This window comes from Phodopus roborovskii, unplaced genomic scaffold (assembly GCF_943737965.1).
Source record: "Phodopus roborovskii unplaced genomic scaffold, PHOROB, whole genome shotgun sequence".
NCBI classification, from domain to species: Eukaryota; Metazoa; Chordata; class Mammalia; order Rodentia; family Cricetidae; genus Phodopus; species Phodopus roborovskii.
Window position 1 is genome coordinate 9069197 of NW_026125281.1, and position 25297 is coordinate 9094493.

The 25297-nt window shown below is 46.6% G+C and overlaps 1 protein-coding gene across 1 annotated transcript; it reads left to right on the forward strand.

Moving 5' to 3' along the window:
• The first annotated feature begins 892 nt into the window (after positions 1 to 892).
• On the forward strand, positions 893 to 25297 carry Tram1 (translocation associated membrane protein 1). The gene is made up of 11 exons (XM_051196928.1): positions 893 to 1060; positions 8800 to 8863; positions 9982 to 10103; positions 10229 to 10345; positions 11652 to 11710; positions 13301 to 13385; positions 17538 to 17608; positions 17715 to 17819; positions 18987 to 19130; positions 19479 to 19639; positions 23774 to 25297. The coding sequence occupies exons 1-11, from the start codon at positions 938 to 940 to the stop codon at positions 23845 to 23847; spliced, it is 1125 nt and encodes a 374-aa protein (XP_051052885.1). The 5' UTR covers positions 893 to 937; the 3' UTR covers positions 23848 to 25297.

Genomic DNA, 25297 nt, shown 5'->3' on the forward strand with positions numbered 1-25297 from the left:
AAATAAAGATCCCGGGTTCAACACTAGTAGGAAAGAGGTGTGGCAATGGTTCCTTCTTTCACGATTTCCTAAATAGCCTTAATATACGATGTAACAAGTAAATCTAAACTCCCAGTGGAGAGGGGGAGTCTGGAGGAGAAAAAAAAAAAAACAAAAAACTTCGAAACAAGCTGTTGCTATGCAGCCCAGGATGGTACTAAACTCACAAGCAGTTCCGCCTCAATCTCGCAAAGCAAGGGATTCCAGGAGCCGGCCACAATGTCCTGTCTGGGCCGCTGCAACGTTCGACGTGAGATGCTCAAACTATCGGGGGGGGGGGGGAGAGAAACAAACAAACAAACAAAAAACCTTTAATGGGCTTCGGTTTTATTTTTTTTCCCCACTGCGTGGAAGGACGCGCGCGGCAGGCAGCCCCGAGGCCGGGGTGGGCCAGGGGGGCGCGAAGGCACGCGGCGGCCGTGCACACACACACACACACACACACACACACACACACGCACACCCAGGGGGCTCGCGCCGCAAACGACTCCCAACCCCCGGCCGGGCGCGAAGCCCGTGCGCGCCGGGCGCGTCCCGCGGCCTCCGGCCCCCAGGGGGCGCTGTGGGCGTCCAGGGCGCGAGGGCGCCGTCTGTCCGCGGTGCGCATGCTCGCCTCGGTTGCGGGCTCTTTTTTCTCTCTCTCTCTCCCTTTTTTTTTTTTTTTTTTTTTTTTTTTCCGGGCCGCCCCGGCGGCTGCGTACTGGCTGTGGGATGGGAAGTGAAGCCCCAGCGAGCGGCCGCGGCGGGGCTGTGCGGAGCAGCCAGCGGGAGGCGGCGGCGGCGCGGCGGTGAGCAGCCCAGCCGAGAGCGCGGGAGCGGCGGCGGCGGACGGGCGGGCGGACGGGCGGACGGAGCACCTGCGGGGAGAGGGAGAGGCGCGGGCGGCAGCGGCTCCACCATGGCGATCCGCAAGAAGAGCAACAAGAACCCGCCGCTGCTGAGCCACGAATTCGTGCTGCAGAATCACGCGGACATCGTGTCCTGCCTGGCGATGCTCTTCCTGCTGGGGCTCATGTTCGAGGTGAGCCCTGCTCCGGGCCGCTCCCCCGACGCCCCGGACACCCCGGAGCGATCGGCCGGCGCCGCGCAGCCCCCCGCGGCCCTGCGGCCCCGGCCCGGCCCGCCGCCCCCTCCCGCGCCGCGCAGTTCCTGCTTCCCGCGAAGGGTTACGTGGCAGCCGGCGAGGGGCCGGCGGGGGCGGCGGGCGCGGTCGTGGCGCTGGGCGGGCCCGGGGCCGGGGCGGCGGGGCCGGGGACCCCAGACCCACTCACCCCGGCGGCTGCCGCCTGCGCGGACGGCGGGCACGGGGTGTCCGCACCCGGTGGCCCCCGCCCCGCCGACGGCCGCTCGCCCAACTTTGTGCCCCGGCCCCCGGCTCCCGGCTCCCGGCTCCCGGCTCCCGAGGATCGGGTCTGATCCCTGAGGAGCTGAGCGAGTTCGTCTCCACAAGCAGAGGCGAGGAGACTGTCAGGAGTGTGTAAATTCTCTGCCCACGGACCCGGGTGTTTTGATGACTTATTTAACAGCTGTTGAATGTGGGTTATGAAGTTTGCAAGGTGAAGCTGAAACATCCTACGGGTTTCCCCCCCCCCCTCCTCAGTACGTACATCCGCCCACTCCCTCCCCCCCCATAATTTTTTTTATTAATCTGTAAGCCTCTGAGTCTCATTAAATATATTGATTATATTACCATTTTGTCTCCTCTCCCTTCAGCGTGTAACCTAGTGAGGATATTTTATTGCTCATTTTTACTAGTTTTTTTTTTTTTTTCTGTTGTCGAGAATAGTGCCCTAAAGGTTTGAGTTAAAGCAGGAAACTAATGGAATGAGACAGCGGTGGTGAAAGGTGAATACGGTTTTGTTTGTTTGTTTGTTTTTTGTCCATTGAGCCCATTTGGGATGGGTGTGTGTGTGTGTGTGTGTCTGTAAAAGTTATCACTAAATAACTTTTTATCTTATGTTTGCTTCTCTTCTAATAGACTTTTCTGAATCGACATATGGTACTACATATCCCCGATAGTGTCACATACAGCTGTAGGCATTACCAAGGAGGTGTCGGGGTGAAGGGAAAGTACAACTAAAACTTGTCTAAAGCTTGCTAGCCAACCCAAATCTGAGACTTAAATTTGCCTCCCCTTAACAAACAATCACTTGCACAGGCCACACAGCTGTTGTTGAAGAGTCAATGAGACAGTTTGGCTTATAGGAGTCTGACGGTATTACATGATGGTTGGTATTTAAAATGCAGGGTTTGGAGTGTGCCTTGTAGTAAAATGGTGCAGGGTTAGGCAAGAGCTCTATGCTTGGCCTGTACAGCCCCCACCCCCAATGCTGGCTTGCTTCTGATGGCCCTGGGCTCAGGTAACAGCAAGACACACAAAACTAAATATTTGTAGTCTCTGAGTTCATGACCATTTTTTTCCTGCTATGATATTAAATAGCTGGTAGATGCTCATCAAGAGTCCAACTTGGGAGAATTGTGGATTCTAATCCAGTGTGGACTACATAGCGAATTCCAAGCCCTCCCTGTCTTAAAAATAATAGTAAAGTAATAAAAATAAAGTGTGGCCTTTTATATGTACAGTATATGCAACAGGCTTTTATGACTGGCCATCTTCAGCTTGTCGTGGTAACAATGCCAGACTTAAGAGGCATAAGTTAGGGATAGGATGACCTTTACAGCTTTTTTGCAGTGCTTTAAGTAAAGTGAAATAAATATAAACCAGAAATTTGGACACTTAGAAATACCACAACTTCTGTTTTTATGTAAACTACTTTGTATTCTTTTGCCACATTTTCTAGGGGAAGTCACTATTATGTTAATGGTTTTTTGTTTTGTATTGTGTTGTTTTGAGACAGGGTTTCTCTGAGTAACAGTCCTGGCTGTCCTGGAACTCACTGTGTAGACCAGGCTGGCCTTGAACTCACAAAAACCACCTACCTCTGCCTCCTGAGAGTGCTGAGATTAAAAGTTTTAACACTAAGTTAATGCTAAATAGAAGCTTTTAAAGTCACTCCCAAAAAGAGTGAGTGTCAAAATGGTAAATGGAACAGAGGGAACGCAAGTCATTCATTTCCCTTAACCATATGTTAAAGTTGTGAGTTTTGGAGACACATTATTTATGCACAGGAGAAACTGACTGGCTGGGTTTTTGCTGTCTGACTTTTAAAATAATTGTGGCTAATTCTTGGCCAGTCTGATTATAGAAGTACAGTGTGTATGCTGAAATATAGAGATGTTGCTGTTTTGCAGGACTGTTAAGCCTTTTGTGGAAGAATTGTGAGGAAATATTAGGGGATTTATGGTGAAACCAAGAATTAACATGGTCTGTTACTAACCAAACAGACAAGCACATGGGAATACTCCTCAAGTCTGCACTCTGCAATAATTCAAGTTAGGGAATATCAGAACTTAAATTAACTAATATGTATAGAGCCTCACTCAATGTTTGACTTGCAAGAAGGTAGCTATGGTTATTCCTTGGAAATTCATCCAGGTTGGAAAACGGATGACAGTATAAACAGGCCTCTCTCTTCTCTCTCTCTCTCTCTCTCTCTCTCTCTCTCTCTCTCTCTAGATTGAGGAAGAAATAATCGGAGGGAAATGTTTGATTGTAGGAACTTTTATACAAATCTTCTTGTAAATAATGTTTTCTTTTTAGAGTCGGTATCTATGTACAGAATGCAACACTATTAGAGATTTTGTATTTAAAGTAGGAAAAATAGTACAGTAAAAAGCTGTAAGGGTTCTTTGGAAGCTTCCTAGAAAGGGGACTGTGGAAGAGGAAGAGTAAAGGGGTTTACAGAATCGTTTGAAAGGAGTGACCTTGCAGATGGGGGTCAGGGATGCGTAGGCTGTTTGGCTGTTTGTACCTGACAGGTTTGCCGATATTGAATCTTTGTACCACAGCATATGTGTAGAGGAGACAAGACAACCTCGTGGGGATTAGGTCTCTCCTTCTATCTCCCATACAGGTTCTAGGGATTCAATTCAGGTCATCAAGGATGGCAGCGGGTACCTTTATCCACTGACCCACATGTTTACTATTATTTGGTTTTAGTTTTCGTCTTAAGTATTTACATCTATGGATGTTTTGCCTTCATGTGTGTCTGTGTACTACATGTGTACCTGGAGCTCCCGGAGACCAAGAAAGTGTCAGGTCCCCAGGAATTGGAGTTAGTTGTGAGCTCTGTGGTTGCTGGGAATACAACAAATGCTATTAGCCACTAAATCATCTATACAGTCCCACAAGTTTTATTTACTTATGTGTTTCAGTTTAGTGTTTTGTTGTTGTTGTTCTGTCGTCCCGTCCTGCCCCACCCCACCCCCCACCCCCAGACAGGGTTTCTCTGTAGCCCTGCCTGAAACTCACTCTGTAGCTCAGGCTGGCCTCAAACTCAGAGATCTGCCTGCCTCTGCCTCCTCGAGCTGAGATTAAAGGTGTGCGCCACCACATCCAGCCAAGTTTTATTTTTAAACATACCTTGTTTTGATGACATTTCCCCCTGTCTTTTAAACAATAATTTTATATAAACTGATGGAGAAGTAGAATTTGATAGTCAGAAATTCCGCATGCCTTTCGGGAATGCAGTGTGTACAGTAATCATGCCCAACAGTACAGAATACTTCTCATCTTTATAATATGAACAGATACCAAGCCTCCCCCCCCCAGCTGATAGCCACTCAAAAAAAAAAAAAAAAACCACAACACTGAAATTCTGTGACTTTGCGTACATAGACTTGGATCTCTCATTAGATTGTGGCACATTTTGTAAGATGAGTCTAAATTAATTTAACTTTCTCCTTATGAGTGGACAGTGGGAGAAATGTCCAGAAGGACCATTTTTACTGTTTGATGTGGTAAGCACCGGGGTGGCATCTTGATATTCTGCCTGGGTGTGTCTCACACTGACTTGCTGCAGCAGTGCTAGGTGGGATGGGAAGTTTGGGAAGCGGGGAAATGGCAGCAAGCATGACCTGCGCTGTGCGCCTTTTGGTGGGCATAATTGCTGGGCCCTCTCCTCCTGCCTAATGTCACAGGCTAAGCCAGCTGGAAGCCAGATCTTAATTTTATTTGGAAGCCTTGCATAAAAGGATAATCTAATTTTTGTTGTGTTTAGAATGTGGTACTGTATTTATCTTTGAAGATTTACATTGCTGGGTATAAAGGAAAACACAGTTTTCTCTGGCTGTGGTATTGATGACCTCATATTATAAACTGAAAACGGGGGACTTGGAGCAGCAGAAGACACAGCGTGTAGATATGCACGCATCCATGCCCAGATACCCACAGCACACACGTGGGGGTCAGAGGACAACTTTAAGGAACCTGTTGTCTCCTTTCATCATATGTGTTCAGGGAATCAAGCCAAGCCGTCTTGCTGGGCCCGTCATATCTCTTTTTATTATAAATCTTTTTTTAACCTTGTATTGAGAAACAGAGAGAGAGAATGAATATGTATATATTGAGGGGGGGGGGTCAGAAGGTGACTTTCAAAAATCAATTTTCTCCCTCTAGCACAGGCATCCCAAAGATTAAAGTCAAGTGTCAGGCTTGGCAACCAGCCAAACCTACCTGAGCCAAGTCCCCAGGCCTGTCACAAGTTTTAATGCGGTACTTTGTTTGGCTGGTCTTCATGCCCTCCCGGTTCAGTAACTCACTTTAGTGACCGTGTTCTAGAATTTCTCTTTTTTTTTTCAGATCATAGGCCTGATTTATCTCTAGATCACGACTCCCAGGATAGCAAGGTTCAGGCACAGCCTGCACAGCGCTCACTCCCCCACACTCCCCATCCCGGTCAGTCTCCTGCCAACTCTGTCCTTCCCTCCCGCGTATTAACTCTCGATGCTTCACTCTTCGGCCTGTAAACCTTACTTAGCTAGAAGACACCCACCCCCAACTTGCAGGTAAAACACGCTGGGGAGGCTGAGGAAAGAAGATATTAATTAGTTCTGGGTTAGCCATAGCTACGTGTCAAATTGCAGACCAGGCTACTACCGTGTGTGTGTGTGTGTGTGTGTGTGTGTGTGTGTGTGCGTGCGTGTATAGATACATATACACACAGACTGTGTGCGTGTAGATAGACTGTGTGTGTGTGTCTGTGTGTAGGTACATACACACACGGACTGGGTGTGTGTGAGTGTGTGTGTGTCTATGTGTAGGTACATACACACACGGACTGGGTGTGTGTGAGTGTGTGTGTGTCTATGTGTAGGTACATACACACACGGACTGTGTGCGTGTAGATAGACTGTGTGTGTGTGTCTGTGTCTCTGTGTGTGTGGGTACATACACACACGGACTGCCTGCTAAGAGAGTCTGGTACCATCTTGTCACTCTTAGGGTTTCATCCCACTGCTGTTTGACTTCTCTAATTCCTGCTGTGACCTGCGGTGACTTCATTGCAGTCCCCTCATCTCACCTCTGGAAACGTGACTTTGTAAATCCATTCTCTCCCACCCCCACCCCCCACCCCGAGCTTTTCTCTCTTGGCTTTGGGGATGCCAGACTGCATTCTCTTAGTCACTGACTTTCCGTTTCAGTTCAGGCCATCACTGGCCCATAATGTCACCGCTAACGGAAGCCAGGCCACCCTGAGTTGACCCAACTGCCTTGGGCCTGTGGTGGAGAGAAACACAGTAGCAGAGCACCCAACCCGACCCGGGGGAGACCCCGGAGCAGACTATGACAGAAGCAAGAGAGACAGGAGGGAGTCACAGTCCTCGCGGCCAGCAGAGCTCCCTCCGGGCTCCACAGTAGCTCTGTGGGCTGAGGACCAACCTTTGGCACGTGGGCCTTTAGGAGACACTCACCCGGTGTGGCAGGGACTTGGTTTCTGTTCCCTCTACAGACACTGTACACTTCCGGAGATGATGGGTAAACTCCCACAGTTCAACTTCTGTCCGGAAATAGTAATTCCCAAGGCTTTAAGCTAACCTCTGCCTGCCGGGTCCCAGCTTTGGATATAAGCTCCCTGCCGCCCTTTGCAACCATGCATTATTGCATAGAAATCCCAGTTAGTTGGTCAGTTTCTTCCCTTCTGTGCAAAACTTGCTCTCCATGTGCCACACATTTTTATTTGCGTTTTTTGCATTTGCCACCTTGTTGTGCAAGCTGCAAACCCTGGTGAGTCTTGCGGACCCTTTCTTCTGCTTGCCAAGCCTTACTCGGCCTCCGGGCGCCTCCTCTCCCACTGGTACTGCCGTAGTGCCCACTTCAGTGTCCTTGGTTGGATATCTTGCAAAAGTCTTACCCTTGGCTTGCATGTTTTCTCTGTGGCGCTTCATCTTCTATTTACTCTGTAACACCGATGAACTGCCCGGTATTTTCTAGATCCCATGCTAGGTTAAAATTATCATTGCATTCATCACCTTACTGTGCATAGGTCCAAAGACGACGTGACGGGACTCGGTTCTCTCCCTCTGCCGCGTGAGCTGCCGGGATTGAACTCAGGCTGTCAGGCTTGGTGACGGGGCCCATCTATCTCTCCAGCCTCTCCACACTAGGTTCCGAGCATACAGTGACCCGGTGATGTAAGCAAGGCCCCAGCTCAGATGGTAGAGTAGAAGTGAACGTAGTTGCACCATGCGTGACTTGAAGGAGAGGGGTACCCGAGGGGTGTCTGTCAAAGGAGCTGCCCCACCCTGAGAGATGCAAGGGAACAGAGCTCTAACTGGAGAAGACCGTGGAAGGGGCCCAGAACACAGAGAGAGAGACCTTCAGCGACAGAGAGGTGTGCCGGCCACACCATGCTAGGAAGATAGGAGTCCAAGGAAAGGGTCTCTGCGGGTGGAGTGGGGACACGGTCAGAAGGTGACTGTGGCAGGGATGTGGAGAACCGGGGGCATGAGACTCAGGTTACCAAGGGAAGAAACAGCCCTCCTTAAAATCACATGGAAGCAACTCAGTACTGTGTGTACGCTTGTCTGCCTCTGGCGTGTGTGCCTTACCTCGTTTCTCCCTCTGCTGCCATGTTTACCCCCATGTGAACCTGGGGAATGTCAACAAGGTCTTGCACCACCCCTCTGAGAAGCATTTCCTGCCCCAAGGAAAAGCAAAGAGCGCCATCCTTTATCCCGTACCTGGTGTAGGCTGTTGGCACAGATCCTGCAATATCGTAACAGTCTGTTTACCACTCCTGATGCAACCCAGCCTCTTGTCATGGGACTAGTTCATTCATCTGCATTTGAGCCTTTCTGGCGGAGCACAGGCCTTGGTGCTTCTAAGTGCTGAGTAAACATTCCATCTTTGTGTTCTGACCACTTTACTTTGACCAGTAGTCAAGTTAATGAAATACCCGCTGACCGGTTAGCTAGCAGGTGTGTGGGGGAGGGAGGGAGGGAGGGAGGGACGGAGGGGAGGGAGGGGAGGGAGGGAGGGAGGGAGGGGTGAGCACACAGACCCTGCCTGTGATCCATCTTTGCTTCCTCTTATTAACTTACACAACGTTTTTCTTCACGGTGATCCCGTATAATCGAGAATCGATATTTCATAAATCATTGTTTATTGGGTCAACCGAAGCTACCATTTTTTGAAATGTCAACAGTACACATGGCTTGTGTGGTCTGAATTACAGAAAGCTCCTTCAGGGAATTGCCCTAACTCCAGATGTTCCTTGCGGTCAGAAGTCTCCACTGTGTCCACCCCGAGTAGGGGGCCTTACCTCTTGGAACTGGGGACAGAGTTTGCAGTCCTTTTGCCCTGGATGTACTCATTTGGGACAGAGTAACAACTGCTGTTTTTCATGTTTTATCCCCCAGATAACAGCAAAAGCAGCCATCATCTTCGTTGCTCTTCAGTATAATGTAACTCAACCTGCAACAGGTAGGTATTCAGTAGTCGAGCAATTGAACACATTTGGAAGTTTCCATGGACACTAAAGTCTGTGTTACTCTCTGGTGTCTGGGCTTTATTTTACCCTAAACAGTGTATGAAACCTGATTCTGTGTGTTTATTGTTTATTATATGTTATGCATGGTTTTGGAATTCCATTAGAGAATTCTTTGTATTGCTTCCTCCAACCATTCCCGAAGGAAATCCTGAGAATAGATGCCTTGTTTAGGTTGTTGTGCTGTCAGGATTTCTATAGGGGCAGTGTCCTCCAGTTCAGTACGGGATAAACTCTAGGAATAATCAGATAATTTTACCCAAACTATACTTTCTCTTTAGCAAGTTTTATTTCCAAGTCATGCCATGCAAAGAGTAAGCCGCCGTGGGAAGTTGGCTGGTAGTGAGCAGAGGACTGTGGTGACTATGGATGCATACTTCAGGAAATGGGAATGTGTCTGGCAGTGGCCTACCTCTGAGGGAGCCCAGGGTACAGGATGAGTTTATTCTGTGTAGTTTTATAAATGCCTAGTTGAATGATGATACCATTGCCAGAATGATGTTGCCACCTAAATGCTCCTAAACAAACCTCAAAACTCCAAGAACAGGTGCCAGCAACTCATAACTACTAAGGTTTGTTTTGAAAACTCAAGCAAATTCAAAAATTAAAATAACTTTTAAGTAGTAGCTGCATCTCTCTGGTGCTCAGAGACCAGCAGTGAAGCAGACAAAATAAATTAGAGACTCGTAATAGAGGGTCCAGCCGAGTCCAGCAAGGGGCCTACAGAGGCTCCCAAGAAGACGAGAAAGCAGGCAAGGAAGGTCTGCCAGGTAGCGTGTGGCTCCCTTCCCCAGTTTTTTGGTTTCTGGTGGCCATGGCTAACATGTCAGGTCTTTCATAAGTAATCCCTGAAGCTTTGAGTGGTAGACAGCCTCTTCAGGTTTCCATTCCTTCATGGCTCGAGACACTAGGAGAAGCTGTCTATCATATCGCTGTAGAACTTTTGCTCAGGGTTAATATCCTCTTGTTTGTTTCCATAACTAAGTTGTACTGAGTGCTGTTCTCATAATCTCACGTATATTTTTTTGTGTGTGTGTCCTTTTTTGGCCTTCAGAGGAACAAGCTACTGAATCAGCATCCCTTTATTACTATGGCTTCAAAGACTTGGCTACAGTTTTCTTCTACATGCTAGTGGCGATAATTATTCATGCCATAATTCAGGAGTATGTGTTGGACGTAAGTATACAATCTCTCTGAAATCCCTTTTCTTAAACACTACTAGCTCTCCGTACTGTGATCATCATATATTATGTGTATTTTGTGAGATGTCCGTTGTGAATAACACCTGCTTTTGTTTTTAGAAAATTAACAGACGAATGCACTTCTCCAAAACCAAACACAGCAAGTTCAATGAGTCTGGCCAGCTTAGTGCATTCTATCTTTTTGCTTGTGTGTGGGGCACACTCATTCTCATCTCTGTAAGTATGCCACTCAGTATTGGTCTTGAATCTCATGTAACACTCAGGAACGAGTATAATTAAGAGTTTCCCGAGAAGGGTGGTTGGTAGCACACTGCTTTAACGCCAGCTACACAGAGAAACCCTGTCTCAAAAAAACAAAACTAAACAAAAAGGTTTATCTGTTTTCGGATAGCAGGAAGTCTAAGCTGCCGGCTGTTTCGGCACAGCTCACACAGTTCTCAGTGGTGGGGTGTCATTGTTTTATCTTGTTGTCACTTACAGATCTCCCTATTCACAAAGAGGATCTCATGTCAGCCCTGAGCTTGCCAAGGTTAGATAAGCAGAAATGTTAGTCAGTTCTTCCTGGAGAGAGTCTGGGTAGCTCCCAAGCAACTTATGCCTATAAATGCTCAAGCAAGGCAGTCAGAACCTTTCGCTCTCTTTAATAAGGACAGGGAAGACATTGTCGGCTTTACTGTTAAGTAACAGTGTGTGCGTGCACACACACACACACCGTTCATATCCCACTACATGGCTTTACACACTTTTGAGATTGTTAAACACATGAATCTTTTAAATCATCATGGTGGAGATTAACAATAGCCTAAGATGCCCGGGATCCAGCACTTAATGTTAGTCCAGTGCCCACCCCACCTTACTGATGTACTGATGTAGTAGACATGCAGGACATATCAGCTTAAATCTGTGTTGTAGAAGCTTTCAGTATAAAAGTTATACCAGGCCAAGCAGTGGTGGCATGCACCCTTAATCCCAGCACTTGGGAGGCAGAGGCAGGTGGTTCTCTGTGAGTTGGAGGCCATCTCCAGGTCTATAGAGTGAGTTCCAGGACAGCCAGGGACAGGCAGTCTTCTTAAGGTCACCTCATTGGGTTTTAGAAGGGTTTTTTGCTTTGTTTTTTTGTAATTTTCATCAAATACATTCGGATTTTTTAAGAGAAAGGTTTGCATGGCATTGTATTAATTGCAACATTGTAAACTTCTGTCAAGACTTACTGTTTTCAGTTCTCTGGTCACATGGCTGAAATGTACCCTTAGGAAGCTGGTCTATACCTGCTACTTTCTGTTGTCCACTGTGTAATATGAGTGTGCCGGGACTCCTTACTCTGCATATTGAACTGAAGGATGCTTAAAATCGGGAACTGTATTGATTTTATGTCTCATACTCATTTCACTTGACCAACACAAGCCATTCAGACCACAGTAGAAGAGCTGAAACGTTTGATTTTAGCTTGCACTTTGCGGCCCCGTGTGGGGAACTGTAAATGTCTGTGTGCTACTCATAGGCCCATTTTCCTGTCTCTTAGGAAAACTATATCTCAGATCCAACTATCCTGTGGAGGGCTTATCCCCATAACCTGATGACGTAAGTTATTTTATTTATTTTATCGGGCCTTTCTTAACTAAAGCCTGCTCATATCCCAAACAAGCCGAGTCCACTCCTGCTAATCTCTTGCGGGCTCCATGCTAATACACGAATCAGGTGTGCTGCCTGCAGCATGAGGACAGGGACAGCAGCGTCACCCACCTCTGTCACGAGGAGAGGAAGTCAGAAGAAGGCACCATGGGCGCGCTAGGATCGAGCCCGGCTCCTCTGAAAGAGCCGCAAGTGCTCTTAGCTGATAAGCCATCTGTCTCCCCGGGCCCTGGTTTCAACAGTTTTAATCTGGTGTTCTTTGCCCGTCGTGCGCCTTTGTCCTTCCCGTGTGCATGGAAAGAACGATCTTTCCATGGTTCCTCTTTTCCCGCACCCATGCCCTCTCCTGGTTCCCTCATTTCCGCTGTACTGTCTCTGAGGCTGGGGTCTCTTTTGTCCTGCTGGTATCCTGGGGACTGCGGGTTGCTTCTGGGAGCCGAGTGGTCCAGACGACAGCCAGCTGGTCCTCTGTCTTTAAGCTCGTTCTGCCTAGTGCCCCTGCATGGCAGCTTTCCTCAACTGCAGGCATCCCTAGCACCTAATGCTGTTGCGTTTATGTTTGTGTAGCATCTAAGTACGATTTAGATTGTTCCCTAATCATCCCATGTGTCCATGCCCACCAAGACTGCACCTTTACCACCGTGAAGCTGTCTCTTCCTGATGTTGTACACTTTACCCTCTCTGCTTGAACAGTTGTGGGTGCTGTCCACCTACATAGTACTCACCCAGTACTAGGTGATCGGACACTAGAGAAGAATTCATAAAGGAAGGGAGTCACATGGTCACACATATTTGTCTTAAACCCTTACTGAGTCATGCTCTGATTGAAACAAATAAATAGATAGTGACATGTTGAACTTTTATAAGCTGTGGTTATAAATGTCATTCTTCCACGCAGCTGCATTACCTCTGGGAATATCTCCAGATTGGCTTTGTGTTTCTCGTTTAACTATAGGGAGTGAGAAGGGAGAAGATGGTCAGTCAGAGGGGCCAGAGGTTTCTAGCGTGTGAGGAGACTGCTGGGTGACTAAGATGTGTCTCCAGGCAACCCTCCCGCACCTGCATCCTGTCTTCAGCTCTGCCTCACCTCCATGTGTTTGCATCCCTCCCTGCTGCAGCTGGGCTGTTTGACCTGGAGATGGTCCGTCTCCTCTGTGAGCCAGTGCTCTAGTAGCATATATTTAATACAAAGTAATGGGTTTCATTGTGACATCGGATGGTCTTTTTGGTCTGTTTTCCCAGTTGGTGTAGCCTTAACAGGTCTCCGGATCTGTCATGCCCCTGTGTTTTTCCATAGCTAGCATGGCTGACTCCTCAGCCTTAGGTAACTGACAGGCAGCAGCCTCAGGCTGTGCTTGCAGTGGCCAATGGCGGAGAAACTGAGCTGGCTGGCTGCTCGAGAGCTGCCTAGAGATGGGTCAGATAACGTATGAAACAGTAGAACAGGACAGCCTCGTCTATCATGGCTTCTTGGACCTGTTCGTTTTGCTTTTTGTTTTAAAAACTGGACTTTAAAGAAAATTTCCCTTTCTCACACAGCTTTCAAATGAAGTTTTTCTACATATCCCAGTTGGCATACTGGCTCCATGCGCTCCCTGAACTCTACTTCCAGAAAACCAAAAAAGTAAGCTGGGTTTGGTTTAATTAAAAAATGGTTTGTAATCTCTAAAACTGAACACCCATCTGTCCTTGGCCTCGGCCTTTTTACCCCTTCATTCAAAAGCTAAAACTTTTTTTTTTTTTTTTTTTTTCCTCTCTTTTTGGTTTCTCTATGGTTTTGGAAGCTGTCCTGGAACTAGCTTTTGTAAACCAGGTTGGTCTTGAACTCACAGAGATCCGACTGCTTCTGCCTCCCCAGTGCTAGGACTAAAGGCGTGTGCCACCACCCAGCCCCAAATGCTTAAATGCTTCTTTTAAAAAACTTCTGATTTTGCTTAACTTTTACACTTAACGTGATTGCTCACTTTTAGTTTAGTGGTAACTTAAATGAAAACTTAAGCACATTTTTAAGATGTGTTAGTTTCCTCTTCCTGGTTTTGGGGTCTGTGGTTGTCTAGAAATTTATTTCACAAGTAACTAGCTGGGGTAAAGCTAACAGTTCCCTGTGTTAAGTCCAAAAGAATTCAGCATTGACAAAAAAGGAAACCATGGTTAAATTTTCGCCTAGGCAGCCCTTGCTGAGGTGGGTGGGGTGATGCAGTCCCCTTTTAGCCTGTGGGGAAAGGTGTTTGTTAGAGAGACGGGTAAGGTACTGGTGCCCTTAGTACCCCCTTTCCGGAAATGGCCTCCATGGCATTCCTTCACAGAGCTCTTGTCCCTCTGCTCCTAACTGCTTTAAGCTGACCCTGCCAACCTGTGTCTGGGAGGCCCCTCTGCACCTTAACCCTCCTCTCCTGCACAGATAAATGCCTGCTCTTTTACTCATCTTCTCTAATTTTATCATCGTCACATGACGGTTGCTCTTTCGGGGCTTCCTTTTCCCTGTGATAAACGAATCAAGTGCCTTTATTTATTTTTGTGTAGATAGATAGATTAAAAAAAAAAAAAAAAGAATAAACCTCTACGTGGGATTCCCTTGGAAATAATGTCAGGGTAGGCTAAATGGGTAAGGGCCTAGTGAGACAATGGCCGTCACTAGTTAATCACTCTGAGCCCAAGCCAAGGCCACACATGGATTCATTTACTCCTTGTCAGTTGTGTACATACCCACATTTGCCACAGTTACAAGGTTTTGTCTTTAGGTCCCTTTGAGCTTTCCTAAGTGGAACTATGACAACCATTTACTGATTTATCTCTGCCCTCCCGTAAGATAGTCTTTAATAAATGCGTAGTGCAAGTAGGCACTTTATCTTCTATTCTGTAGGTGTGCCCGCTGTCTGCTAGAATCAGGAAACTGCCGAGCAGAGGTCCTGTCCTCAGGCACGTTACTGTTTTATAAAGTGGAATGCTTTTCCAGCCGTTACACAGATTCAGGCGAGGATCCTTATTGGCTTTGAGTGTCTAAGAATTATTAGGGCCACAGTTTTCAGGAGCTCTTCCCTGTCTGTCCTCCTTGTGAGGCTCGGGTGTTCTAGAGCTGTGCTGTGCAAAATAGTAGCTGCTAGCTACCTGTAAACTAGTGCAAACACAGTCTGCTTCTTAGTCATGCTAGCCTTACTCAGTGCCTTAAGCCATGTTTGGCTAACAACTGCCGTTTTAGGTAGACACACACACACACATACACGCACGCACACACACACACACACACACACACACACACACACACACGCACGCATGCACTACTTTAAGGATGGTGATTCTATATGATCCTCCTGCCTGAGTCTCTCCTGGTGAGGGAAGGTGATGGGTGTGTGGCACCATGCATGACCTGGACAGCGATTTAGGGAACATTTGTGTAATCGTGGAGAGCTTTATGGAAAGTGTCATAGTATCTTGGTGCTTTACTATTGGACGGCTCAGCTATTTTAAGCTTTCTTTCTTTAGGTATTTGCACACCCGTGGGGCATGATACCTCTAGAGTTTGTTAATCTATTCTGCATCTTGTTTACTGACCCTAGTACATAAAAAGGAACTTTCCAAAGCAGTTGTTCATTTTAGCTTCTAAAGCTTTTTTTTCTTATCAGTCCCTGCCAGATGGCCTTTCTCCAGAAAAGCAGTCTGATTTTTATGGAATAATTTGCATAACTTAGAACTTAACCGAAACTATTTTTAACACTCACACGTGACAGTTGAAAGTAACTGTTTCAAGTAATTAGCATAATTTGAAAGTAGCAGCTGCATATGTGTTAAATGGTCTCTTAACATTTACTCTATGAAATTTATTTTTGGAAGAAATCTTTACTGGAAGAAACTTGTACAGTGATTATTTTGAAGCAGTCTCACGGGCGGATGAATAAGAACGGAATACTGTGGAATACTGTTAACTGTCGGAGAGGTGTGTTGGTGGCAGAGAGTTCAGTGTCCTTGATAGGAAGATGTTTTGTTGCTGATAATCAAATTAGCCTTGACTTTAGATAATATAAGTAATGTTTTCCCCATCCCTCCCTCTTGACAGCCACGGTTTCCTCTTTCTGGTCTCTGTCCCTTGGCGCTGAGCCTTCCTACTTAATCATCTTGAAGCTTTTTTCAGAGTCTGTCCTTAGACCTGGAGGAGGGGTTGATTGCAAGGTGGCAGTGGCAAAAGTATTTAAGCTGTATGTGCCTTTCACAAACATTAGTACTCAAAATAGATGGACCCTTGTGATAAGGGAGCCTTTTAAAATGTCAGTTTAAGGTGGGTTCTAGGGGAGTCTTTGCTTTTTTTATAGGCATATATGTGATCATTTGTAGTAAAGTTTTCTTTTAATTTCAAGAAATGTGTTTTCTTAGGAGAATAGACATTTACAAGAGAATAACTCTTTAATAAAAAGATCCTGGAATAGGGGCTGGGGAGACAGCTCAGCAGTTAAGGGCACTGGCTGCTCTTACAGAGGTCCTGAGTTCAAGTCTAAGCTCACAGTCCTCTGTAATGAGATCTGGTGCCCTCTTTTAGCCTGCAGGCATACATGTGAGCAGAATGCTGCATATATAACAAATACATACATACATACATATACATAAATCTTTTAATCCTAGAATAGCAAGTAAAAGTGTTGCTTAAAGTTATTTATAGCTTTGGAATTCATAATATACTAATTAGACCTTCCATGAAAAATGAAATAATCCAAATTGTATGGCAGTCCACGGTTTCCTGCTTTCATAGCTGTGTGGACATGAGTATTGAGGGTATACGTAGCCTGCTGTGTTGGCCCACACCTAGAGTCACGCCACAAAACTTTCTCTGGAAAGTATTTGAAAAGTAAAACGACTTGGAAACATTTTATTAAGTGACTCATTGCTGTACTCATTGTCTGTTAGTCATGAGCAAAAGCTGAATGTGGCTTCCGGTGGAGAGTCACTTGCCATCATAAACTCCCAGGACTGTGCCTGAGAGCGAGCTGGGTGGCACCCCTTCTGTCCCTGCCGGTTTGCCGTCGTCTAGCCATAGTTTCCACCTCTTCGAGGAGCCGTCCTGGGGCGGCTGGCTGACTCCCCGGCTGCCCGGCAAACCCAGCTTGTTGCGCCCAGCCCCCTTGGTTCTCTCCCTCGCCTCACACCTACGCGACTGTGTAAGCACCGGAGTCTGGGTGCCAGACTAGAGTGTGGCCATCCGCTTCAGACGTGACCTCCAAGCCACGTGGACAGTGATGGGGGAGTTGGACCTGGCCTGCGCTGATGATGGCCTGCGCTGAAGCAACCGTGTCTAGTTAGTGCTGCCTTCCCTGGGCTGTGTGTCGTCCAGTGGCTCCCCATGGCTCACGTCTCCTCGCTTCTGTTGGCTGCCTTGGTGTTGGTTTTAGGTCTCCGGTACAGAGATGAGCAGCCTTGCCCAAGCCCACAGCTATGGGAAGCCCAGAGCTTGATTCCTTCGCCTTTGCGCCTTTTCCGCAGCGCTCCTTGGGTGAACAGGCACTCTTACGGAAACACTTGAGTGTATGCAGCTAAAGGAATTTTTACTCAGGAAAGGGTTCCTGGATAATTGCCCTTTTGAAAGCTGTTGGCTGCTGCGTTAGCAGCCTGGGGAGTTTTGGAGGAGAGGGTGGATTGCAGTGAGGGTGTTATACCTGCCATCGTTATTGACCCTGTTGGTCTAAGACACAAAGTCAGCTGGGTGGAAGGGAAGCGGCAGCGTGGGTGGCGCTGTTCAAGGTGAAAGCGTCGGCCGTGTTCTTGACCTCTGGTGCCTTTGTGCTTGCAGGAAGATATCCCTCGCCAGCTTGTCTACATCGGTCTTTACCTCTTCCACATCGCGGGGGCTTACCTTTTGAAGTGAGTTGGGGTTTGGCGTGGGTCTAAGTGGACGAGCAGATAAGATAGCGCGCCGACTGATGGAGCGGAGCTGGCCATTAACTCCCGTCGTGCGTTCTCTCCGCAGCTTGAACCACCTGGGCCTTGTTCTCCTGGTGCTGCACTACTTTGTCGAGTTTCTTTTCCACATGGCTCGGCTGTTTTATTTTAGTGATGAGAAGTACCAGAAAGGGTAGGTACTGCCTTTTCCTTTGCTTGGTCACAGGTGTCTGAAGTCAGCCGATTGTCAACGCCTGTGTCCTGGAACCCTACAGCTGTCTTAGCACACTAAACGGAAACGGAACTGCTTAACAATGCTTATGCTCTCTACGGTTTGTGTTTTAAAATGGAGTCAGTCTTAGCTGGAGACACACTGTGTTGGACTTAGCGTTTGTGAGGTTGAGGGGTGGGGTCAAACCTTCCTGTCATAGCATGGTTTCCTTCTGAGAGAAGGAGTGGTAGAGAAGACTCAGGAGAAAATAAGGAAGGGATGGGGCTGGTGAGGTGGCGCAGCAGAAGAGCGTTTTCCGCCCAGTCCCGGCGACCTGAGTTCAAGCCCCGGAACCCACATAAAGGGGTGAGAAAAGAACCTGATCTCCACACGTGGGCTGCGGCATCCATGCAGCACCCCCAACCCCAGACAGCATTCCTACAGCAGATAAAATGGTTTTTAAAAAAGAAAGAAAACAATGCAGTGGGCAATATATCCTTAAGAATGTGAAAAGATTTTAATGGAAGAAACGGGGTCAAAGGGAAGAATTAGAGAGGTGTAACTCGTAGGGAGCGTGCCGTCCGTGGAACTCTGAAATTGGAACTGTGTGCTCGCTGTCTTGGCTTTTACTCAGTAAATAAGTTCTGACACACGTTGCTGGCACTTAACAATGAACAAAAACGTTAAGCTGTCCTCTGCTAGAGTTCCGAAAAACCAAACCAGGGTAAGCAATGCCGTGGACCCCTGACAGACAGTGTGCTACAATGTGTAGAGTTGCCCAGGCATCGGAATACAGAAGTCCTTTTCTGCGGAATAAGAAATGCTGTTTGAGGGCATAGTGGGGACGGACGTTCCTGCTGTGTGAGCATGAGGGCCTGAGTTCAGATCCCCAGCCCCATGTGAAAAGCCAGCTATGGGGTGGGAACGGGACGGGCTGCCGCTTGGTCAGCTCTGGCTTCAGTGAGAGGCTTCTCCCAGGCAGTACCTGGGGATTAACTGAGAAGGACGCCCTTGCTGGTTGCAGCCTGCACAGGCTCAGCCGCACACACGCACACTTGTTTGAACACACATTCGCTCAGGAGGGACCTAATCCCAGCAGAGGCGCCTCCGCTCCATTCTGTGTCCCTGACTTTGCACATTTCTCTGCAGATTCTCCCTCTGGGCAGTCCTTTTTGTCTTGGGAAGACTTCTGACCTTGATTCTTTCAGTCCTCACCGTTGGTTTTGGCCTGGCGAGAGCAGAGAATCAGAAGTTGGATTTAAGTACTGGAAACTTCAACGTGCTGGCGGTTAGGTACAGCCCACTGTTTGTAAATGTGCCACTGCTTGGCTGTGTTACCTCATCATCTAGGAAGTGAAGGGATCGCTTGAGGCCTGGGAAACCTTGCTTTGGTTTCATGCCTGTTGTAGTTTGCTTCCTACATTGAATAATAACAACAAGGCCTTTGTTTAACTTCTAAGATTAATTTCTCAATGAAGTGATTATTCTCAACATAATCTTGTCAACAAGATGGAAGTGTTGTCGATAAGTCATTACCATCAAATCACACTAGAATGCTTTTACTCTGTAGCGTTGCCCTCAGACACTCTTTTTTTTTTTTTTTTTTTTTTTTTTTTTGTTCATTTTCTGCATGCTTTTCAGGATCGCCGTTCTGGCCTCCATTTGCTTCACGCAAGCCTTCATGATGTGGAAGTTCATTAACTTCCAGCTTCGGCGATGGAGGGAGCACTCTGCCTTCCAGGCCCCGCCCGTGAAGAGAAAACCGGCTGTGACCAAAGGCAGGTCTTCCAGAAAAGGAACAGGTCAGTACCGACTAAGCCGTGGGGACACACGGAAGTGAAAGCTTAGAAAAACATAGCTACGGGATCTTTAATTCCCAAATCTGACAAAGACAGCTCTGTTACCTCTTGTTTTAAAAGAAGGGAAGACATGTTTCTGGAGTACACTTGCCTCTCCTGCTCGCTCCCCTTGAGTCGCAGCGGTATTGGTGACTAGCTACGTGGGTGTGGTACTGTGTGTTGTCAGCATCTTTTTGTTCATGTTTTAACAGCCCCTCTCCGTCTCTAGAAAAGATCACCCTTTCTACGATCTTCTGGTTGCTTGGTGCTTTAACTTTGAACTGCCTGCGCCTTACTGCTATCTCCCAGTGGCTTTGATTGAAGCCCATTGACACTGCAGAGTACTCAGGACAGGCAGCGGGAGGCCACTATTCAAAAAACCAAAAAAACCGCGTCACCGCCAGTGAGCTTGCTCCTGCTAAGCCCTGGGTCTGTGGGTTCTGTTCTCCAGCTTTGCCCAGCAGCTCTTGAACCTGTGTACGCCAGTCATCTCTCTCCCCTCAGACAGCTCAGACGTTGGCTGAAATTTTATCACCTCTGTAGATTGACATAAGGGTGATTCCTGTTTCAGTCCACGAGTGTCACGCACACCTACATTTGTAGCTCTTTTTACACTTACTTTGTGTGTGCATTTGTGCCAGAGCACACACGGAGGTCACAGTAGCTTCTCCTCCTACCCCGTGAGTCCAGGAACTTCAAAGTCAGGTCATCAGGATGGGCGGCAAATGCTTCGACCCACGGAACCATCTCACTGGCCCTCAGTAATTCCTTTCCACAGTGACTTCTTTGGGATATAATTTCCATATCACATGGTGGGTGCCCTCGTGAGCCATTTTGAGGGATAAAAATGTGTCTCAGCTATATTTACTAGCTGAGCGTGGTGGCGCACGCCTTTAATCCCAGCACTGGGGAGGCAGAGGCAGGAGGTCTCTGTGAGTTCATTGTCAGCCTGGCCTACAGAGCGAGTCCCAAGACAGCCAGAGAAACCCTGTCTCAAGGTGGCTGGCTGGGGAGGAACAATAATATTTACAAAGTGATATGAACTGCCACCTAATTCCAAAATATTTTATAAAGTCTTCCCAGAGAAAGCCAGTGTGGTGCTGTGGATGCCTTTAATCACAGCACGTGGGAAGCAGAGGCAGATGGGAAGTCATCCAGAGAAAACCCCTGTGCCCGTCAGCGGCTCCCTCCCTTCCCCTTCCCCAGCCCCTGGCAGCCATATTTAGTCCTGTGTCTCAGTGGATGGCTCTTTGCGAAACATTTTCTGTGCATGGAGCGGTGCAATGTGTACCCGTCTGTGACTCACTTGGGTTGGCATAGTTTACATTTTCTGCGTGTTACTGTGGATGCGCATGCGTGCGTGTGTGGGGTCCGAGGCTAGCCCTAAGAGGCAGCTCTCCTTCCGCCTGACATGGGCTCCAGGGATCAGGCTTGCCAGCAAGCTCTTCAAATTGCTGAGTCGTCTTATTTACCTTAGCAAGACATTTTTAGTTTTTTTGAATTACGTTTTTATTTACGGGGGTGTGAGTGCGGGTGTGCCGTGGTGTGAGCCTTTGGAGGTCAGAGGGCAACTCCAGAAGTTCTGCCTGCTCACCTTCTGATACTGGGGATGGGACTCATGTTGTGACTTGGCAGCAGGCACCTTCACCTGCAGAGCCATCACACAGGCCCTTAGCATCATAGTTTTGAGGTCCATCTGTGTTGTGGCATAGTCACTACTCAGTCTTGTGTGGATACACCATACTTGGTTGATGGACATTTGGGCTGTTTTGCTTTTAGCATTAGGTGATGTAAGCTCGCCCGTTCATGTGTGTGTCTGCAAAGCTGTTTCTGGCTCTTGGCTGTGTGTAGGTACGGAACTCCTGGGTCATTAGGGAGAGCACCAGACTGTTATTACAAAGTGGCATCATTTTAGTGAGCTGAGTCTCGGGCTTATTCACAGTTGTTCCTATACTATTTGCAGGGAAGACTAACCTCTTCCTAATGAATTTGAAAACTGAGTCAGATCTGAGCTCCGGAGTTCAGCACATGTGTTTAGGTGCACGTAGACACTGTCTTGCTGTGGCCGTGTGGGTAGACGCTGCATTGCCTTCTGTCTTTCTGTGGCTTTGGAAGTTTTTCAGTCAAGAGATGGGGGTTATCCTTCTTTTTCACAAGTTTGGTCATTTCCGGTATGTAGCATTTCTGTGTGAATTTTAGGATCTGCCTTTCTGTGTCTGCAAAAGGCACCTGGGGTTTTGATTCAAATTCCCTTTAATCTGTAAATTGCCTTGGGGAGCATGAACCTGGGTGTCTTTTCATTTATTCTACTCTTTAATTTCTCCCAATTAAATTTTATAGTTTCCAAGCTAAATGTCTAGTGCTTGATTAAATTTCTTCCTAAATATTGTTGGATGATGCTATAAAATAGAATTGTCTCCTTAACTTCGTTTTCGGATTGTTCATTGAGTGTACAGAAGTGTGGTTGGTGTTGCTCATCGATCTGTTTCCTGACACTTTACTGGACCGACTTTAAAAGTGTTTTAGTGGGTGTGCGTGCTTTGGGGCCGTCTATAAATGAAAATAGTTTGTACACCTTCCTGGCCAATCCAGACGCTTTATGTTGCATTTTCTTGCAAAATTTGAGAACAGGTGTTGACATGGTAGAGTCCAACATGGTGTCAGGTGTCATGCTGTCTGGGTCTCTCCCCTCAGGGGTCTCTTACTGACTGTCTTCTGGAGTGCTGGAGTCACCTCATGTGGCCACAGCAGCTTTCCTGTGGCTTCTGGAGATTTGAGCTCAGGTCCTCAGGGTTGCACGGCACGTGCTAATGCCCGCTGAGCCATCTCCCGGCCCGCCTTCTCTTGATGTAAAATTATCCCTTCATCCCTGACACACACCTATGTCAGGGACAGATGCTGTGTTGGGTTTTAATTATTTGGAAGGATTTTTCCATCTGTGTTCATATAAAAGATTGGCCTATAATTAGCACTTGTTTTCTTCAGTATCCTCGCCAGGTCTGCTAGCCTTATAAACAATATTACATAGATTTCCCTTTGTTCAGTCTCAACGTTATTTGTTGTGTAAGTCACTGGAGAGCTTCACAGTGACTCCGTCTTTGTAGATTTACACGCAAGATAATGAAATTATCAAGACCTCTCCTTAATCCCTTCCTTTCAGCAACTTGTGATTTTCAAGGAATTTGTGCCTGTTAATCCTTGTCAGTTAAAACCAGCATTTAAGAGCTCAGGGTAGAGCGCTTATCCTGAATGCACGAAACCCACCCAGGGTACAATTCCTAGCACTGAAGGAAAAAAAGGCTTTCTTGATTTTTATTTCTTTGTTTGTTTGTCTGTTTGTTTCTGTGTCTTTTCTGGTCGTTGATTACTGATCTTCCTTCCAAACTTGGGGCTGTTGTGCTGGTAAGAGTCCCCTTCTTGAGATGGTTCCTGATCAGGGATCTTCACATCCCCTTTGGAATCACCCAGAATTCAGTGCGAACTTTCTCCCTCATCCCTGGGTTGACTGGACTCCTCAAGCCTTGAACACTTTTCAGTGCCAAATGTTTTATAATTGTAATTTGAATTCTCTTTTGAGCCAGGACTTTTATGTGGGTCCATTGTTTGATTTAGTGGATGTTTTGTTATTTCCTGCTTGTCTTTCTGGTGCCTGACTAAATTCACCATGACCAAAGACCATTCCCTGAAATTTGCGGAGACTTGTCCTCAAGCTCAGTGAATGCTCCTTTTACACCCCAAAGAAGACATATATTCTTCATTTATGGGGTATGATCCACAGAAATCCACCTGCCTCTGCCTCCCAAGCCTGCTGGACCTGGCACACCATCATAGTTTTTAAGGAAGAGGCTTCGATCCACCTTTAACTATAGTAATAGTGATCGTCCCTAATCACAACTCTCCGGTGTTTTCAAGAAATCCCTTGAAGGCCTGTGCTACCTGGTGGGGAACCGCTGTGTCCCATCAGGGCTGCCGTAGGGTGCGGTTGCAGACCTGTGGCTTTATAGCAGCTCCCCACCCTGTCTCCTTTTTCCCCTGTCCGTGGTGGTCAGGCACCCTGTGTATCTCGATTATCACTCATCTGTGCTTCTGTCATTTCAGAGAACGGTGTGAACGGAGCGGTCACATCAAACGGAGCAGACTCGCCCCGTAACAGGAAGGAGAAGTCTTCGTAGTGGATGGGAAACTGACGGATTACTGGCCCCCAAAGAATCTGCTTTCTACTCTGTCTGTCAGCATTAGCGATTCTTCTGTCCTTGAAAATACAGTTTCTGCTCTTTTGATTTTTGCTGTCGTATTGTTCCTGCACTTGAACGGGCATTTAAGGGGAGGAGGATTACTACGAGTGAGAAAATGTTGTAGCTTAGACTCAGCTACCTGCCTTCAGAATAGTTTAGGGACAACCACATATTTCATTTTGATTTTTGTCTTTAACGTTTTTTCTAATGGTTTGGGGAGAGACCATTTGCAAACACCCCCACATAACCAGTGAAAAATTTTTCTTGCTCTCACCGATTTTTTATAATATTAGCAAGGTGACCTTTTCTAAGAAGGTCATATTTTTTAAGTTGTCGTTCAGGGTAAAATGGAAATACTATAAAGTCTCATGTCAAACTTTTAATGTTTTCAGTGTTCTCTAATTTTTAGGAGTTTTTTGTAGCCTTTACACCTGGAAAAAAAAGATTTGTAAAGTCACCAAAATAGTTCTGTGCTTTATTTCCTAGGTAGTGGTTATAGGTGTTACATCCCATAGTTACTGCAAGATTTATTGCCGTATATTGGAGCAGATGTCTTATTAACATAAGAGTACTTAGGAAGTGAAGTCTTTTTGTGCATTTTCAACATTTATCAACTGGCAATCAGAAAATGTTTACTGTGAAGAGGAATATCCAACTTACATAGCCCCTTTGGTATGTTTAATAATTCTTAATGGGGCTTGTTGTAAGTTTGATATGCATAGCATCGTAGTGAAATGCCATTTAACATGCAAACCCTTTTAAAGTGTAATGCCTACTTGATTTATATCTATAAAAAAAGGTGTCAGGTAATTTGGAAAACTAATGCACTAACTTTAAAGAAATTGAAAATTCAGGTGGTTAGTCTTAACGGAAGACATGCTTTATGTTAAACTATAGCTTTGGACCCATCTTTAATTGAGAAACATTTATCTGTATAAAACATATTTTTGGATAAATATATATATATATATATTTGTATCTACAGAAAGGCTCTAAAAAGCATTTGAGTAAAGCATTGGTTCCCTTTTCTATGACCGCCCCTGCAGCCCTTACATTTGGTCTGTCTGCTCTCGCTACAGTATATACACTGCTCCGTTTGCTGCCCACGTCTTGTTTCCCATTCCTCACTTCTGTCGCCAGCCGAAAACATGTTCGTGCCATTTAAAATATAAAAGCTGCGGGGCTTCGGGCCTGTGGCTTATGTTGCCATGCTGCTAGAAAGTTGTGCTTTCTCTTTCCAGCCGTTACCCTAACTTCCTGGGAAAAGTAATAGCTCTCTGTAGCATTACCAAGTGTCTGTGGAACCAAATTTCTGCCATTAAAACTGGCATTATATTGAACAATGCATTGAGAAATCAATCAAAATAAAAAATTTTTACTTTCAAAA